The sequence below is a fragment of the Ylistrum balloti genome, unplaced genomic scaffold (genome assembly GCF_031769215.1).
Source record: "Ylistrum balloti isolate Yb309-2 unplaced genomic scaffold, AGI_CSIRO_Ybal_v1 Utg369934, whole genome shotgun sequence".
Classification (NCBI taxonomy): Eukaryota; Metazoa; Mollusca; class Bivalvia; order Pectinida; family Pectinidae; genus Ylistrum; species Ylistrum balloti.
The window spans coordinates 1,241,214-1,258,773 of record NW_026782045.1 but is presented as its reverse complement, the minus strand read 5'-3'; the positions used below and the strand labels follow the sequence as shown (position 1 = coordinate 1,258,773).

The following is a 17,560-nucleotide window of genomic DNA, read 5'->3' as shown; positions in this document are numbered from 1 at the left end:
ATTAGTGCCTCAACACAACCCTAATTAATTACAAATTATCTTCCAAATTTTATGGTCCAGCAACTCTGAAAATTAAGGACACTGAAAAGCTTCTCATCAAGTGCTATACCAAGCTGGAAAAAAGTTAGGTTGTTATATCTGAACCCACCAAGTAGTTATAACATTAACTTTACTTTTTTCCTCAGCTTCAGGTTTTAGAGAAATGACTACCCGTCGTATAAAGTATTGATATCTGCTCCATTTACTGCAGATTTAGTTTATAGTCATATTGAAGCAAGCACTGTTAAAACATTATTGAAGTCTTCCACTCCTTCTCAAGGAAAGTCGAATGAATTTTGCAAAGATTTCATTTTCATAAGCGTTTTTAAGGTACCTTTTTTATTTCACTGATTAACCAATATAATATTCAGCCTTTGAACTCTTTGTTTATCATATACCAAGCCACTAAGAAATAAACTATGGCCTGAAGTCACATTTTGAAGAAACATTAAATCTAACTGTGTCCTGCTACCTAAGTTTCTTGATCCAAACTTGTCATATCTGAAAATTTTCCTTGCACTTCATTTTATTTAACACATCATTTCGTGTTGTTGTTTTCTTTTTGTAAGTACAAAGCACCTTTATTAGGGTTGAATAAGTATGTATGTTTCACAATCAGGTGTCAAGGTCACATGACCTCTGTTAATATCTTACTCAAAAGGCCACTTCATTGCTCATTCAAGAAATGACTTTCATTTCTTCATATGATATCACATCTGAGACATGATAATCTTTATTTGTAAACAAACCAGTCAAGCTGAAGTGCGTGACTTGTGTTTTTGTTGCCGAGGAAATGTGCTGTGTGTATTAAATGGCATACCAAATCTTATCCTGTTAAACAATGTAGTTATTTTAAATGAAGAATTCCTGTTTGATCCTACATTTTTGACCGACAGGAAACAAGACCACAGATTGTTTTTTGACCAATCTGCTGGTCTGTCTTGTACATTAAGACATATGATCATTTGTCATCTTAGATCACTTGATTTAGTCCTGTCAACCCTTAAGATATCTAAGTGGATACACCGAGATTAAGGCAAGGAGAGTTCATTCTCGATTCAAGGGAAGTTAGCATGGATGTTGTATAAAGTGTTTTCATATTCTGTTTTGGATGATCTATTATTATAACTAAGTATTAGTTGGATATGAAATCACTGCTGCTGTCTCGTGATAAGTACGTGGTAACATTCCCTTATATAAATGCTGAAAAATAGAATTCATAGCCAAATCTACAAATTGTTGTTTTAAAACGTGTGGGATGTTTCAAAGGAGATTGACAGTAAAATTATTGAACTTGTTCTTCTCAAATTTGTTGAATATCAAAATTCATTCTACAATGCACAGAAGCAAACCAGAACAATACAAAAATGTGCCTTTGTTTAAAGTCGGTACTTCAGGCTTTAGCTGGAAAACGTTTGGTGACAGCACAAGTTCATCGGAGTTTGAAGAAATATCTTCAGATCTTGGTGGTTGCAGTATAAAGAAAATGGTTTGTAAATTTTTTTCTCTAAGAGGTAGTTTTTAGTCACACTGGTGACAATTTTAGAATGGGCCTTTGGTGCATTTGTAATGAATTTGATGTTCACCAAAGTGACCTGGTTACCATTCCCCAATAAAGGTATGGAGTCACCTGTAAAAATGTGTAGGTTTATCTCAGTTTCTCCAGTTTCCACCAACTTTCTCTTCTGTCTGCAAAGAAGTCAATGATATAATTTAAATATATATGGAACTTAAGATGCTCAAAATTTTTAAATTAACTGTTCTGGTCATGTTTTTTTGACAAGTTAGATGATAGAAAGTAATTCAAAAAGAAAAAAAAAACAAAAAAAAAGCTTGTTGCACTTCTGTTACCATTATATGTATCAGAGTATGTGTTAATGGAAGGATAAGTTTTTCTTCATTGTCTTTTCGTGGATAATAAATATTCTTGGTTTCTTTTTAAAGTGACCCTTGTTTTCAGTAAATTTCTTATAGCTTAAAATGTGAAAGAATAATACTGGGATAAGCAAAACCTCAAAATGTTAATTTTCGATTTCATTTGACAATTATTAATCTCCAAAACAGCAAAAAGAAATAAAATTTGGAAAAACTGCTTAAATCCTATATTGACAAGGTTCTAAAATTTATCTTTATGGTTTGATAGGAGAACATTTTCTTTGGGTTGATAATATCAGCAGAATAGAAGTTCTTATAAAACAATACAACTTGTAGAAGATTAGAGTGTGACATTTGGATGATTATACGGTCACTGTCGTCAGACAAATGACCATTATGGGGCGTACCAGCACTGACACATGCATTGTATGAGATGGTAAGGAATTTTGACCAACTTTTTTCAGCTGTTTTATCATCCTATGTATGCTTCAAGGTTAAAAAATAGTGTGAGGAGATGGTAAACATATTATAGACCAAAAATTACACAAGATGATAGCCCTTTAGTCAATTCAGCTATAGTTTGTTTAACACTTTGTCATAAATGTGCGGGAGTCTGTGGCCCCCATTGTCCCTGTTTAGCACTGGCCCACTACAGATGGCGTTCCTAACCAGCTGCCTGAGAATGTTGTTTTCCCTGTCAACTGTTTTTTTAATTTTCCTAGTCAATGATATGAGTTAACTGTGTGGAATGATCTTAAAGTGCTGATTTATTGATCCTGGACTGAGAATTTTTTCGCTATGATCTAGATTTCTTTTGCCTTCCTTGGATGTCTTTCTGATGTTACCTCCTACCCACTTGGTACTGAGATCGAATGTTTATACAAGATTGATAACTCTTCACCCAAGGATGCTTCAGACCAAATTTGGGCAATATCCATTTATTCCTACAAGAGGGGTAGGATTTATAAGAATTTACTCTATTTCCTCTATTGGACCCCACCCCTCCTACCTCAGGAGACCAAGGCTTTACGTTTATACAAGAATGATTCCTCTTCACCCAATAAATCTACAGACCAAATTTGGGCAATATCTATTCATTCCTACAGGAGAAGTAGAATTTTGATTTTGTAAAGTACTTACAACATTTTCTCTTTTGGGCCCATCCAATCTGGCCCGTGGGGGCCAAGAACTAATATCTAAAGAAAATTGGTTCCCCATCCTCAAGGATGCTTCTGACCAAAGGTCAAAGTCTGTGCAGTCATTCATGACTAGTAGATATTTTTACTTATAAGTTAATGGACACCGCATCATGAAATAAACTTACAGGTTGTCAGACCAGGAGAGCTATGTAATTGTGTGTACATGTACATGGTCATGAGTTTTGTCTTGTCTAGATAATATGAACACCCGATATCTACATTGAAATGTGCACATTAAGTCTTGAAATAGGAAACACACAAAAATTATGTAATGTGGTCCATTTAATTTCATCATAGGAAGTTTTAAGGTAAACAAATCATATTTGCTGGGCTATATATTTTTCTCAAAAGGAAATTGATGAAAGAAAAAAAAAGATTAAACAAGGAAGTTTCATGCATAGAAGATAGCATGGTTTAATAACTTTGATTGGCTTTCACCCTGTATCAGATAGTGTAGATTAGTGTAACAGTTATGGGAACTATTTCACCAGGATATAATTATCAAACTACACATAATATCTATTGATTATCTGATATCAAATGACACAAAATATATATTGATTATCTGATATCAAATGACACATAATATATATTGATTATCTGATATCTGATATCAAATGACACAAAATATATATTGATTATCTGATATCAAATGACACAAAATATATATTGATTATCTGATATCAAATGACACAAAATATATATTGATTATCTGATATCAAATGACACAAAATATATATTTAATAAAATGACACAAAATATATATTGATTATCTGATATCAAAAATACACAAATTTTTAAAAAATATTAGAAAATATACAAAGGGAACATTGAACTATCTGTTGTACATATATTCAAGCACGAACATAATTTTGTCATATGTCCCAGTTTTAAGTTTATTTTGAAAATTTAAAAGTATCAATTTTATCAGTTAGGTAATTTTCATGAGATAGAGGATGTTTTTTAGAATACAAAATAAATTGTTTATGGTTATGTATATGATTTGTACCAAACAGCCATTGTAATATTAAAATCTTGTTGGTTGGTAGGGAATACAAAGGATTTTTTTTATATTTAAGTGGGAACAAATGTAATAGGTACGGAAAATAATAATACCCAAAGTTTGGCAGGTGACCTGGCACCAAGTTGTACCTTTTCAAATCAATAGTTACCAGTAATGGATGGAGCTGTAGATATCTAAGAATTAAAATCTACTAAATAAAATGTTCTCACATTCTCTAGTGCAAATATGTACCCAGATATTTGTATAGGACCAAATTCAAATGAATAGTATGCCAGCTGGATTCGTCTCTTTAAATCAAGTTTGCAAATTTCAAAAATCTCCTAAATGAAGCTGTGTAAGTGAGATTAAATATAAACTTTATTTATTTTACAACAATTGCGAAACAAGTTATGTCAACTTATACTAATCACTCTTGTTGGCCCGGATGTAAGCACGCGAGGGGTCTTATTGTGGGAGGAAACCGGAGTACCCGTGGAAAACCCACGTGGTCGGGCAGGTGACCCCTTACCTTTTCACGACCTTAATTAATTGATAAGGAACCGACTGAACTGCCTACCAAACAGCACCCGGTGTTGGCTCTATTACCCCTCTTCTATTATCTAGTTATAAGTTACAACTTGAAAAAAGTCCGATCTTTTAAAAATATAAAGGTAAATGTATTGAAGTGTAGAGTTGATATATTTAATTATAGTCTGTATTAATAATTGTGATATTTTATTATAGTATATTTACGGTAGTAATAATGAAATTTTTTACTATATAGTAATATAATTATGATACTAATAATCAAAATATTTTACTCTATAGTAGTATATTTATGGTATTAAGAACAGAAATATTTTACTATATTTTAGTATATTTACGGTATTAAGAACTGAAATATTTTACTATATTGTAGTATATTTACGGTATTAAGAACAGAAATATTTTACTATATTGTAGTATATTTACGGTATTAAGAACAGAAATATTTTACTATATTGTAGTATATTTATGGTATTAAGAACAGAAATATTTTACTATATTGTAGTATATTTACGGTATTAAGAACAGAAATATTTTACTATATTGTAGTATATTTACGGTATTAAGAACAGAAATATTTTACTATATTGTAGTATATTTACGGTATTAAGAACAGAAATATTTTACTATATTGTAGTATATTTATGGTATTAAGAACAGAAATATTTTACTATATTGTAGTATATTTATGGTATTAAGAACAGAAATATTTTACTATATTGTAGTATATTTACGGTATTAAGAACAGAAATATTTTACTATATTGTAGTATATTTACGGTATTAAGAACAGAAATATTTTACTATATTGTAGTATATTTACGGTATTAAGAACTGAAATATTTTACTATATTGTAGTATATTTATGGTATTAAGAACAGAAATATTTTACTATATTGTAGTATATTTATGGTATTAAGAACAGAAATATTTTACTATATTGTAGTATATTTATGGTATTAAGAACAGAAATATTTTATTATATTGTAGTATATTTATGGTATTAAGAACAGAAATATTTTACTATATTGTAGTATATTTACGGTATTAAGAACAGAAATATTTTACTATATTGTAGTATATTTACGGTATTAAGAACAGAAATATTTTACTATATTGTAGTATATTTACGGTATTAAGAACAGAAATATTTTACTATATTGTAGTATATTTACGGTATTAAGAACTGAAATATTTTACTATATTGTAGTATATTTATGGTATTAAGAACAGAAATATTTTACTATATTGTAGTATATTTATGGTATTAAGAACTGAAATATTTTACTATATTGTAGTATAATTATGGTACTTCCAGATACTTCAGCAACCCTAATTACGTTACTTCTGTCTGGATGATAATTTTCACCTGCATGTTTTTCTATATATATACCTACAATATACACTGTTGTTTACTGTTATTTTGTTTACTTTGTACAGGTGTATGACGCGTTCTATACCACCAGAGATATACCAGACCTACATTTTAGGCTGATGTCAGATTTTTGTTTATGAATCACCTGCGTATGTTATCTACATCATCTCACATGATGTTGAATGATTATCCTGCTTCAGATACTTGTATACATAGACAAATATGTATGAAGGGGTCAATTTTAAATATTTAGTGAATTCGTAATAAAAGCTCGGCAGATCTTATGTTGATTGTTGAATTTGAAAACAACTTAAATCTAAAATGATGTGCACAACTTTTAAAATTTTATCCAAATATGGAAAGAAGTTTTTGGGGTTTTTAAGATCCCTGCATATTGTGTGTTACTTGAGGATATTATTGCTCTTAAGATAAACATTTAGAATTACAATTTCATCAGAATTCACAAGCCTAACACCTGATACCAACTTAAGACTAAAGTTGTGAGACCAGTTGTTGATCTAACTCACTTGGTATTGTGATTCCGGATTAATTATTTTCTGAAAAGATCAAGATTTTAACAGAAGAAGATATGTTGCTTTGAGAATTTCTCAATCTCATATAACAGCTTTATTGAACTAAATATTTCACAGGGGATGTTGATGTATATGTTTGTCATTAAAACATTTTTTTCCAGATGAGATCAACTTGTTAGGAACGCAACCTGTACACTGTATATGAAAATGAATTTTAAATTAAGAAAAAATGAAATGAAAAAGAGTATAATTTATAAAAAAGAAATTTTTATTTGCAGGCAGGAGCCACTGAGAACGCTAAGAAAGAACACTTGTACAAAATACTGGTCATTGGGGAGCTCGGTACAGGAAAGACAAGTATTATCAAACGATATGTTCATCAGTTCTTTTCTCAACACTACAGAGCCACCGTATCCTTTATCACAGTCCAATCATTATTTGATGTGCACCGGGTATATTTTTGTATGTAGACACCTTGTCACTAGAATACTAGAAAAGAATTAGGAATCGATTTAGAAGAAATATTAATTTTTTTATGGAAGGACTTTTCATCAACTTGGATTTGAAGTAATGTCCTGGGCTGGTACACATGATTACTGATAAATACCAAGTAGGGAAGTATTATGCTGAATAATGAATAATCGTGACCCATGTCAGTGTTTGGGGCTTGGTCATATTGGAACAAGGAAGTTAAGTCCTGTGTTTTGCTTTTGTTTCTTAAGAAATAATGTCTTAGATTTTCAACAGTTAAGATGTTGTTTCCTTTATGATGTTAAATGGTGTCTAAATGATATAATGTTAGCATTTCATTGCTAAATGGAAACTGAATTTCAAAATTAAACATTTTAAAAACATGCCTATGTGATCAAAGTAAACAATCCTGTGGGAATTTTATGTGAATTGAAAATAGCTTTGTTTAAACAAAATATTACAATTTTTTAATATGCTTTCCATGTTTGTATTCTGTGCTCAGATACACACTGAAGTCTTTTATGGTTGTAACAGAGTAACGTTCCGTTCACTATATCGCATGTTATTGTTGATAACTTTATCTTTCCCTTAACATTATCACAGATAGGTGTAGATTTTGCGTTAAAAGTTCTAAATTGGGATGCAGAAACAATTGTACGGCTACAGCTTTGGGATATTGCTGGTAAGTCATAAAGTTGGTTTCATTATCAGTAACATCACAATCGCCATTGGTGAAATACATACTGCTACAATTCAGTGAAATCTTCTTTCCTTATGGCAAGGAAAAAATTATTGCTGATTTAAGCTTTCGCTATTTGTTTAAAAGTCATCTTGGCTGTATTTTAAACAAAATGATCGGTTCAGCAGTTTTTCTTTGTACATGTATGTCAGTACCTAAACATTTTTTCTTTTAGGCCAGGAGAGGTTCGGAAACATGACCCGGGTTTATTATCGTGAGGCAGTGGGCTGTATTATAGTGTTTGACGTCACAAGAGCATCTACATTTGATGCTGTCACTAAATGGAAAGGTGACCTTGACAGTAAAGTGCAGTTAGCAGATGGAAGCCCTGTACCTTGTGTGTTACTGGCTAATAAGGTAATATCTAATAAACAGACAACAGCCCTGTACCCTGTGTGTTACTGCCAAATAAGGTCATGTCTAAATAACAGACAACGCCCCAGCACCTTGTGTATTACTGCCTAGTAAGGTAATGTCTAAATAAGAGACAACAGCCCTGTACCCTGTGTGTTACTGCCAAATAAGGTCATGTCTAAATAACAGACAACGCCCCAGCACCTTGTGAGTTACTGGCTAGTAAGGTAATATCTAATAAACAGACAACAGCCCTGTATCCTGTGTGTTACTGCCTAATAAGGTCATGTCTAAATAACAGACAACGCCCCAGCACCTTGTGTATGACTGCCTAGTAAGGTAATATCTAATAAACAGATAACAGCCTTGTACCCTGTGTGTTACTGCCTAATAAGGTCATGTCTAAATAACAGACAACAGCCCTGTACCCTGTGTGTTACTGCCTAATAAGGTAATGTCTAAATAACATACAACGCCCCAGCACCTTGTGTGTTACTGCTTAATAAGGTCATGTCTAAATAATAGACAACGCCCCTGCACCTTGTGTGTTACTGGCTAGTAAGGTAATATCTAATGAACAGACAACAGCCCTGTATCCTGTGTGTTACTGCCAAATAAGGTCATGTCTAAATAACATACAACGCCCCAGCACCTTGTGTGTTACTGCTTAATAAGGTCATGTCTAAATAATAGACAACGCCCCTGCACCTTGTGTGTTACTGGCTAGTAAGGTAATATCTAATGAACAGACAACAGCCCTGTATCCTGTGTGTTACTGCCAAATAAGGTCATGTCTAAATAACATACAACGCCCCAGCACCTTGTGTATTACTGGCTAGTAAGGTAATATCTAATGAACAGACAACAGCCCTGTACCCTGTGTGTTACTGCCTAATAAGGTAATGTCTAAATAACATACAACGCCCCAGCACCTTGTGTGTTACTGCTTAATAAGGTCATGTCTAAATAATAGACAACGCCCCAGCACCTTGTGTGTTACTGCTTAATAAGGTCATGTCTAAATAATAGACAACGCCCCTGCACCTTGTGTATTACTGGCTAGTAAGGTAATATCTAATGAACAGACAACAGCCCTGTACCCTGTGTGTTACTGCCTAATAAGGTAATGTCTAAATAACATACAACGCCCCAGCACCTTGTGTGTTACTGCTTAATAAGGTCATGTCTAAATAATAGACAACGCCCCTGCACCTTGTGTGTTACTGCTTAATAAGGTCATGTCTAAATAATAGACAACGCCCCAGCACCTTGTGTGTTACTGCTTAATAAGGTCATGTCTAAATAATAGACAACGCCCCTGCACCTTGTGTATTACTGGCTAGTAAGGTAATATCTAATGAACAGTGTGTGTGTTACTGCCTAATAAGGTAATGTCTAAATAACATACAACGCCCCAGCACCTTGTGTGTTACTGCTTAATAAGGTCATGTCTAAATAATAGACAACGCCCCTGCACCTTGTGTGTTACTGCTTATTAAGGTCATGTCTAAATAACAGACAACGCCCCTGCACCTTGTGTGTTACTGGCTAGTAAGGTAATATCTAATAAACAGACAACAGCCCTGTACCCTGTGTGTTACTTCCTAATAAGGTCATGTCTTAATAACAGACAACGCCCCAGCACCTTGTGTGTTACTGGCTAGTAAGGTTATATCTAATAAACAGACAACAGCCCTGTACCCTGTGTGTTATTGCCTTATAAGATCATGTCTAGATAACAGACAACAGCCCTGTAGTCTGTGTGTTATTGCCTTATAAGATCATGTCTAGATAACAGACAACAGCCCTGTACCCTGTGTGTTACTGCCTAATAAGATCATGTCTAGATAACAGACAACAGCCCTGTACCCTGTGTGTTAGTGCCTAATAAGATCATGTCTAGATATCAGACAACAGCCCTGTAGTCTGTCTTTACTTCCTGATGTAGATTTAGAAGATCAGATTTTTGATTTTCTATTTTCTCCAGAATCCAGAAGTTCATTATTAACTTACATAATCTTTTGTTAAATTATTTACACTCAGTATGGTAGTATTTTTTATTAATGGTCAGCTCTATGTTGTAAATATGTTGCTTCATTATCAAAACCAATTCAAACATTGAACATAATGTATCTTATTTAAGAGTGAATTGAAAGCTTACAGAGTTCAGTTAAGATCTGTGATTTTTGTGTTGACAGTGTGACCAAGCAAAGGAAGGATTAGTGAACAATTCAGCACATATGGATGAGTTCTGTCATGAAAAGGGGTTCGTCGGCTGGTTTGAGACGTCGGCTAAAGAAAATATAAACATCGATGAATCCACTAGATACTTAGTAAATAGGGTATGTATCACTTACAAGGAAACATTACTGACATCTAGGTCTCCCATACAAAAGAGCTCAATACCAAATGCAACCCATCAGAGTTTTTGAGTTTGATTTTGAGTCTCATGCAGATCTGAGAGTTATGCCCCTTGGTTCTTTTAAGTTACCAATATATAAGGTATGTTAATTAGTATACAGAATTTTCTATGAGCTCAATAAATAGAAGGGTCAGGTTCAGCAACAAGTCACAGGATTAAGATTGATATTTAATTGGTGTTTGGAATATTTATACATTACTGATAAAGAGAAGCAATGTCCTTATATCAAATTTGGATTTAGCAATTTTTGGTTTGTAGTTTGAGATTTTATTTCCCGACTTTCAACATCAAATGATATCCTCTGTCAAACTAAGAAAAAAAAATGTGGTTAGAAGAAAATTAGAATTGTTAAGCAGTGTTGAGACTTGGTTTTAGGATCAGACAGATAAAAACAGTGCAGGAAAGGTATCAAGTTGCCTTGGTTCTATTTAGATAATTAATATGTCAGAATACTCTAGAGTCCATCTCTAGACAAATTTAGGATTAGCAAGGGATCAGATTTTAGAGGCATCATGCTAGAAATATTCACTATTAAAATTTCATCACTTCCTTCATCAACAAAATGTCAAAATATTTTGACCCCAAATTTCACACTGAAATTGCCAAACTATTCAACAAGGACACTATTGGGCTCCATTTCATATTTGTCTTCTCAAACTTCTTTTTTTGTAGATTTTACAAAACGATCAAAATTTAAGAGCGGAGGACGAAAACGACCGTGATAAAATTGAATTAGGAGATGAAGATCGGTTCCGAAAATCAAAGAAAAATGAGGGCGGATGTTGTTCTTAGCAACTGGTAAAACACTCAAGTATGAAAACAATCATCACCCATCTGTTGTGAGCTAGCCTGAAACATGGTCCTATACAAACTGTTGTTTTAGTACAACACTGTACTTGTGATAATGAGTGGAACTGTTTTCATGGTGAAATGTAGTGAAACTTCCTGAATGTGGTAGGATATGTGTATATAGTGAGATATGGAAATGTAATATGTATTTTATAATAAAACCATTAGAGTTTTATATCAAAGCATTATTTCCTACACCAACAAAATATCAGGTAGAAAGTGGAAAGTCTGTCATTTGCCATATTTGACCTTTGAACTCTTTGTATCTTTGATAAGTTTGATGACATTTGAAATGTATATGCAATATTCTAATACAAAAATGAAATGTTGTCTTTTAGTTTTTAAAATGCTATCAGTTAATTTTTAAAATGCTGCCATAATTTTTTTTTTCTGTTAGACTTCAAATATGTGAATTAGACAACCAGTAGTACTAGGAGACAGAGTATGTATAGGGAAAACAACCTGCAGTAGAAGGACAAGAACATTTTGTCAGCTATACTACTGGGGGTGATGTGTCCATTGTCTTATGTCTAATGGCTATGTGTAATCTACACGCCAAGTAATATAGTGCACCAGGCTGACCTTTTCAAAGGGAAAAATAAAGTATAAAACATAATATGCATACAAAATGTGGACCTTATGTATAAGTCAGCTGGTGATGATATACAACTGATAATTCAATCCTCTTTGAAACAAGCATTTTCATTGGCCAATAATTTTATGTCATCATGTTTGATTGGCCAATGTGGCAATGTAAAAGATTATAAAAAAGGGCCATTATAAAAGTTTAAAATATCACGTTGTGTAATTTTGTAATAAGGTTTAACACTAAACAACGGAGTGGACTACTGGCTTAAACCATGATTTATTATAAGTACACTCCGTTTTTTCTTTTATTGCTCAATAACATAAGAAATGACTAATGCTAATCCTTTAATAACTGAAAATAAAACTTGATGAATGACCTAGTTGTCTTCTTAAAGTGTAAGGTGTTAATCATTCAGGTCATTTGAGTACTCAGTATGGTGTTTGGTTGTAAGTCTGATGTTGTGAGAATGAATGGATGGAGAAGCAACCGTACGTTTATAAGAAAGCAAAATATAAATAGTTTCTGACTCCTTTCCCTTAAAGATAATTTGCTTATATCATCGGATTTGTTTTTTACAAATATGAGGGGAGAGACATTTTCTTGCGAATTATGAAGTTTTAAGAAGTTGTTCAATTAAAGGAATCCAAATTGTATAAGCATCTATGTTATGTTTATGTGTAATAAAGCTTTATGAGCAAACATTTATCCAAACTGTTTAATTGATGTCTGCAATTATCCTAAATACCCAGGGTAATTAGTATAATGTCACTAACAGTTAATCACAAGTATGTGAAATTTCCCTACAAGGAACTGGGAAATAATCCAAACAAATGACAGATGGGGATGAAACGGCCAATAGATTGTTTTTTTGTCTGGGAGTAGACCTATAGTAAGTATATGAAAACTTATACAACAACAGTATTTGTTTCCTTGATATATCCAACCTTGCCTAATCTGAAATCCTACATGTATACAAAACTGACTTTATCATATGTTTATCATGGACCTGTCTCTTTTTATTGAAACTTTATCTAACTATTCTTTTGTGCTAGAGGAGTGGTATTATTATGAGGAGTTACTCGAGGTGGTAGTATTGTGGGGAGTTACTCGAGGTGGTAGTACTGTGAGGAGTTACTCCAGGTGGTAGTATTATAAGGAATTACTCCAGGTGTTAGTATTGTGAGGAGTTACTCCAGGTGTAAGTATTGTGAGGAGTTACTCCAGGTGTTAGTATTGTGAGGAGTTACTCCAGGTGTTAGTATTATGAGGAGTTACTCCAGGTGTTAGTATTGTGAGGAGTTACTCCAGGTGTTAGTATTGTGAGGAGTTACTCCAGGTGGTAGTATTGTGAGGAGTTACTCCAGGTGGTAGTATTGTGAGGAGTTACTCGAGGTGGTAGTATTGTGAGGAGTCACTCGAGGTGGTAGTATTGTGAGGAGTTACTCGAGGTGGCAGTATTGTGAGGAGTTACTCCAGGTGGTAGTATTTTGAGGAGTTACTCCAGGTGGTAGTATTGTGAGGAGTTACTCGAGGTGGCAGTATTGTGAGGAGTTACTCCAGGTGGTAGTATTGTGAGGAGTTACTCCAGGTGGTAGTATTGTGAGGAGTTACTCCAGGTGATAGTATTGTGAGGAGTTACTCCAGGTGGTAGTATTGTGAGGAGTTACTCCAGGTGGTAGTATTGTGAGGAGTTACTCCAGGTGGTAGTATTGTGAGGAGTTACTCCAGGTGGTAGTATTGTGATGAGTTACTCGAGGTGGCAGTATTGTGAGGAGTTACTCCAGGTGATAGTATTGTGAGGAGTTACTCCAGGTGGTAGTATTGTGAGGAGTTACTCGATGTGGTAGTATTGTGAGGAGTTACTCCAGGTGGTAGTATTGTGAGGAGTTACTCCAGGTGGTAGTATTGTGAGGAGTTACTCCAGGTGGTAGTATTGTGAGGAGTTACTCGATGTGGTAGTATTGTGAGGAGTTACTCCAGGTGGTAGTATTGTGAGGAGTTACTCCAGGTGGTAGTATTGTGAGGAGTTACTCCAGGTGGTAGTATTGTGAGGTAGTTATATTGATGATAGATTCATCAAAGGTTTTTTTTTATTTTGTTTTGAAGACAACAGTGATTTTAAGGACTCAAATATTTTAGTCCAGGGTTTATGCTTTTCCTGTTGGACTCGCTTAGATTTAGAGAACCCAGTTTTAGAGTTAATGTTCAAAACTTGCCCAAAAGTCCTACAGAAATTTTTGAGGTGATAAAATTTGTCCATTATTTTTGAAAAAAAAGAAAATGTAAAACTTACATGTGATATATTTTTTGTTATATCCACATCTTACATAAAACGGATTTACAACACTGTCCTATGTAATTTGAACATCGGAAGATTTACTAGTACTCTTGTGAGTTAAAACATCATGATACAAAAAGAATCAAATTGTTGGCTAGGCTTATTTTTCTTGATTCAGTTATGAAAAATAGGTCAGGATGCTGAGAGAGTTTCTTCCCTATCTTATGTTTTATGTATGTTACTGGTGATTTCTGTGATTTTAATTTTTACAAATTTGTTAATTTTTTAATTTCACATCTATGTTTGTGTCAGTAATACATTGTGAATGGAATTTAAACATATAAACACCTCTATATTATTCACTTTACATATTTGTTGTAAGTAAACACTAAATAGCAGGCTTTATTCTATAACCCTCCTTATGTGATATTTCCAACACAATTTAAGTACCGAAATTGTATAATTAATATGAAAATTGTATAATTAATATGAAAATTGTATAATTACTATAAAAATTGTATAATTAATATGAAAATTGTATAATTATTATAAAAATTGTATAATTGATATGAAACAAGATAAATGGTTTACCATGATATTGAAAGATATATGTATACAAATGTTTATGTAAAGTCCAAAACAACCCAACATTTGATGAATGTCATTATTGTCCGGAAATAAACAATTAAAGGGGACATAACTCTGGTAGTATTATAGTTCAGCAATAGAATCGAATTATTTTGTGTGTGTGTAGAGATTTTCATCCTAGCATTGAGAAAATGCTTGTCAGAGTGAGTGAGGTAATTTGAGTGATACATATACAGTATTTGTCGGTTACATATTTACTTTCCTATAATGTGAAGGGTTTGTACAGAGGTTTGATTTGTGCCTCTTTAATTCAAATCCAGATAGTTACATTAATACATTGCTTCCATAGGACACATATAATAGTTTTGAATAACCTTTGAAGAATTAGTATGAGAAATACATCAGTAATAATCTTTAAGACTAGTGAGGTTTCCTATGGTTTTAAAAGTGGTATATTGATAACAGATAAAAATCATGTTTGATTTTAATTTGAACATGCATTATTTAGCGTTTTTTCCATTTTAATTTTTTGGTAACAAATTTGTATAGGTGTCTGAAGAGCGATGTGTATATTTAACAACATTTGTATAAATGTGCTCTAATAGTATTTCGGTCACTTAGATATTCAGATTATCATTATTTGTATGATGTTCATAACCTTTCCTATCAAGCAATCGGATATCTCTTCGTTATGCCCTGTAATATCAAGTTTTTAATAATTATCTTCACACTAACCAATCAGATATCTTTTGTCTTTTTCTCTTTGCTTAATATAAATCTGTGTACTGTCAGAGAATAAATCTCCAGAAATTCTCAGATATATAGAAATATTGGAATTAACACAATTATGGGGCTAGTGAACCTACCAATATAAATTTGGTCATTTGTTTTTATCAAGGCCAGTAATATCTTGTTTCCATGGTTAATTAAGTTGATGACTGTTGTAGCTATATATTAACAGTGAAAATTACATTTTCCGTTCCAGGCTTCCCTTAATGAAACCAGATTATCTTATAGATATCAAAAAGCCTAGTACAAAAACATGCAAAACAAATCAAATACATTTAGCTGAATATATCAGTATTTTCAGTAATTACAAATATACTTCACATATGTAGCCATTATTCTTCACTCATGCTGCACACTCAGGAAACATAACCTACATATTGTAAGGGCTAGCAGAAATCTGAAGCGGACTCTCTGGCGAAGTAAAGTAAGAAGTCAGGAATTCATCAGAACAGTCTTTGATGACTCAATCACAGGCACTCGAGGCCAGGATATTATATTTTAAACATTGATTTTTGTTTTAGCACTCATGACTGACGTTATTTAAACGAAATATCAGCAGAATTCAAGTTTATGTGCCGGTTGACAAATCCGAGGTCAACGGTCATTAAAAATACACCGTGGACCTCGGATTTGTCAACCGGCACATAAACTTGAATTCTGCTGATATTTCGTTTAAATAACGTCAGTCATGAGTGCTAAAACAAAAATCAATGTTTAAAAAATAATATCCTGGCCTCGAGTGCCTGTGGACTCAATATATAATTTGAAAAACAACTCATTATGGATGCTTATCGGGTAATTGTGTCTGTATTTCCCATTATATGATGCTTGATTTTTTATTCAAAACGAGAACAAATCGTAAGATATTTAAATCTGAAAAGGATTCCACAGATTTGGTTGTCGGTGTTGATTCATGAGAACGTGACATGTTTTTTGTGGTAATGGCTGTAATAACACATATGTAACTGTTTGTGCAGAATGTATTTAGTTCTATCACTAAATACCATTGTCCAATTCAGTATATAACATGTTTGCTGTCGGTTTACCACAACGAATACGAGGACTCATAGCCTTCAGCCAGTAGGTGCAGTTCTTATGTTGAAACTTTTTTAATATTAACAGTTTGTTGGTTATTGAACATATTTTATATGTTAGAGAGTCACATATTTGTGGCAAATTCCACTGATAATGCATGGTTGTTGCTGTTTTGTAGATTATAGAAGACATTTTGTAGATCCATACTACAATTTTGTATGTAAGCCAGTCATTGTATATTACATAATGATATTTCATCATTAAGGCTGTTTATGGTTTTGTAGATAGATCTATATTTTTACTTTTCTTTCAATGATAATTTGTCACGCTCATGCATATATGCATCACATATTTAAATTACTGCGCCTTCAGCATTAAAATGAAAATATATGCCGTATTATGAAATTCTGCGCCTTCAACACTTAGATACATATATACACCACATTATAAAATACTGCCCCTTCAACACTTAGATACATATATACACCACATTATAAAGTACTGCCCCTTCAACACTTAGATACATATATACACCACATTATAAAATACTGCCCCTTCAACACTTAGATGCATATATACACCACATTATAAAGTACTGCCCCTTCTTACATATATACACCACATTATAAAATACAACACTATATACATATATACACCACATTATAAAATACTGATACATATATATATACACCACATTATAAAATACTGCCCCTTCAACACTTACATATATACACCACATTATAAAATACTGATACATATATACACCACATTATAAAATACTGCCCCTTCAACACTTAGATACATATATACACCACATTATAAAATACTGCCCCTTCAACACTTAGATACATATATCCACCACATTATAAAATACTGC

General features: G+C 32.9%; 1 protein-coding gene across 1 annotated transcript; it reads left to right on the top strand.

The window, feature by feature from the left end:
- The first annotated feature begins 1,375 nt into the window (after positions 1 to 1,375).
- On the top strand, positions 1,376 to 11,474 carry LOC132547120 (ras-related protein Rab-38-like). The gene is made up of 6 exons (XM_060210874.1): positions 1,376 to 1,528; positions 6,848 to 6,979; positions 7,644 to 7,722; positions 7,955 to 8,136; positions 10,332 to 10,475; positions 11,228 to 11,474. Exons 1-6 carry the CDS (start codon positions 1,376 to 1,378, stop codon positions 11,345 to 11,347), a joined length of 810 nt encoding a protein of 269 aa, XP_060066857.1. The 3' UTR covers positions 11,348 to 11,474.
- The last annotated feature ends 6,086 nt before the right edge of the window (positions 11,475 to 17,560 follow it).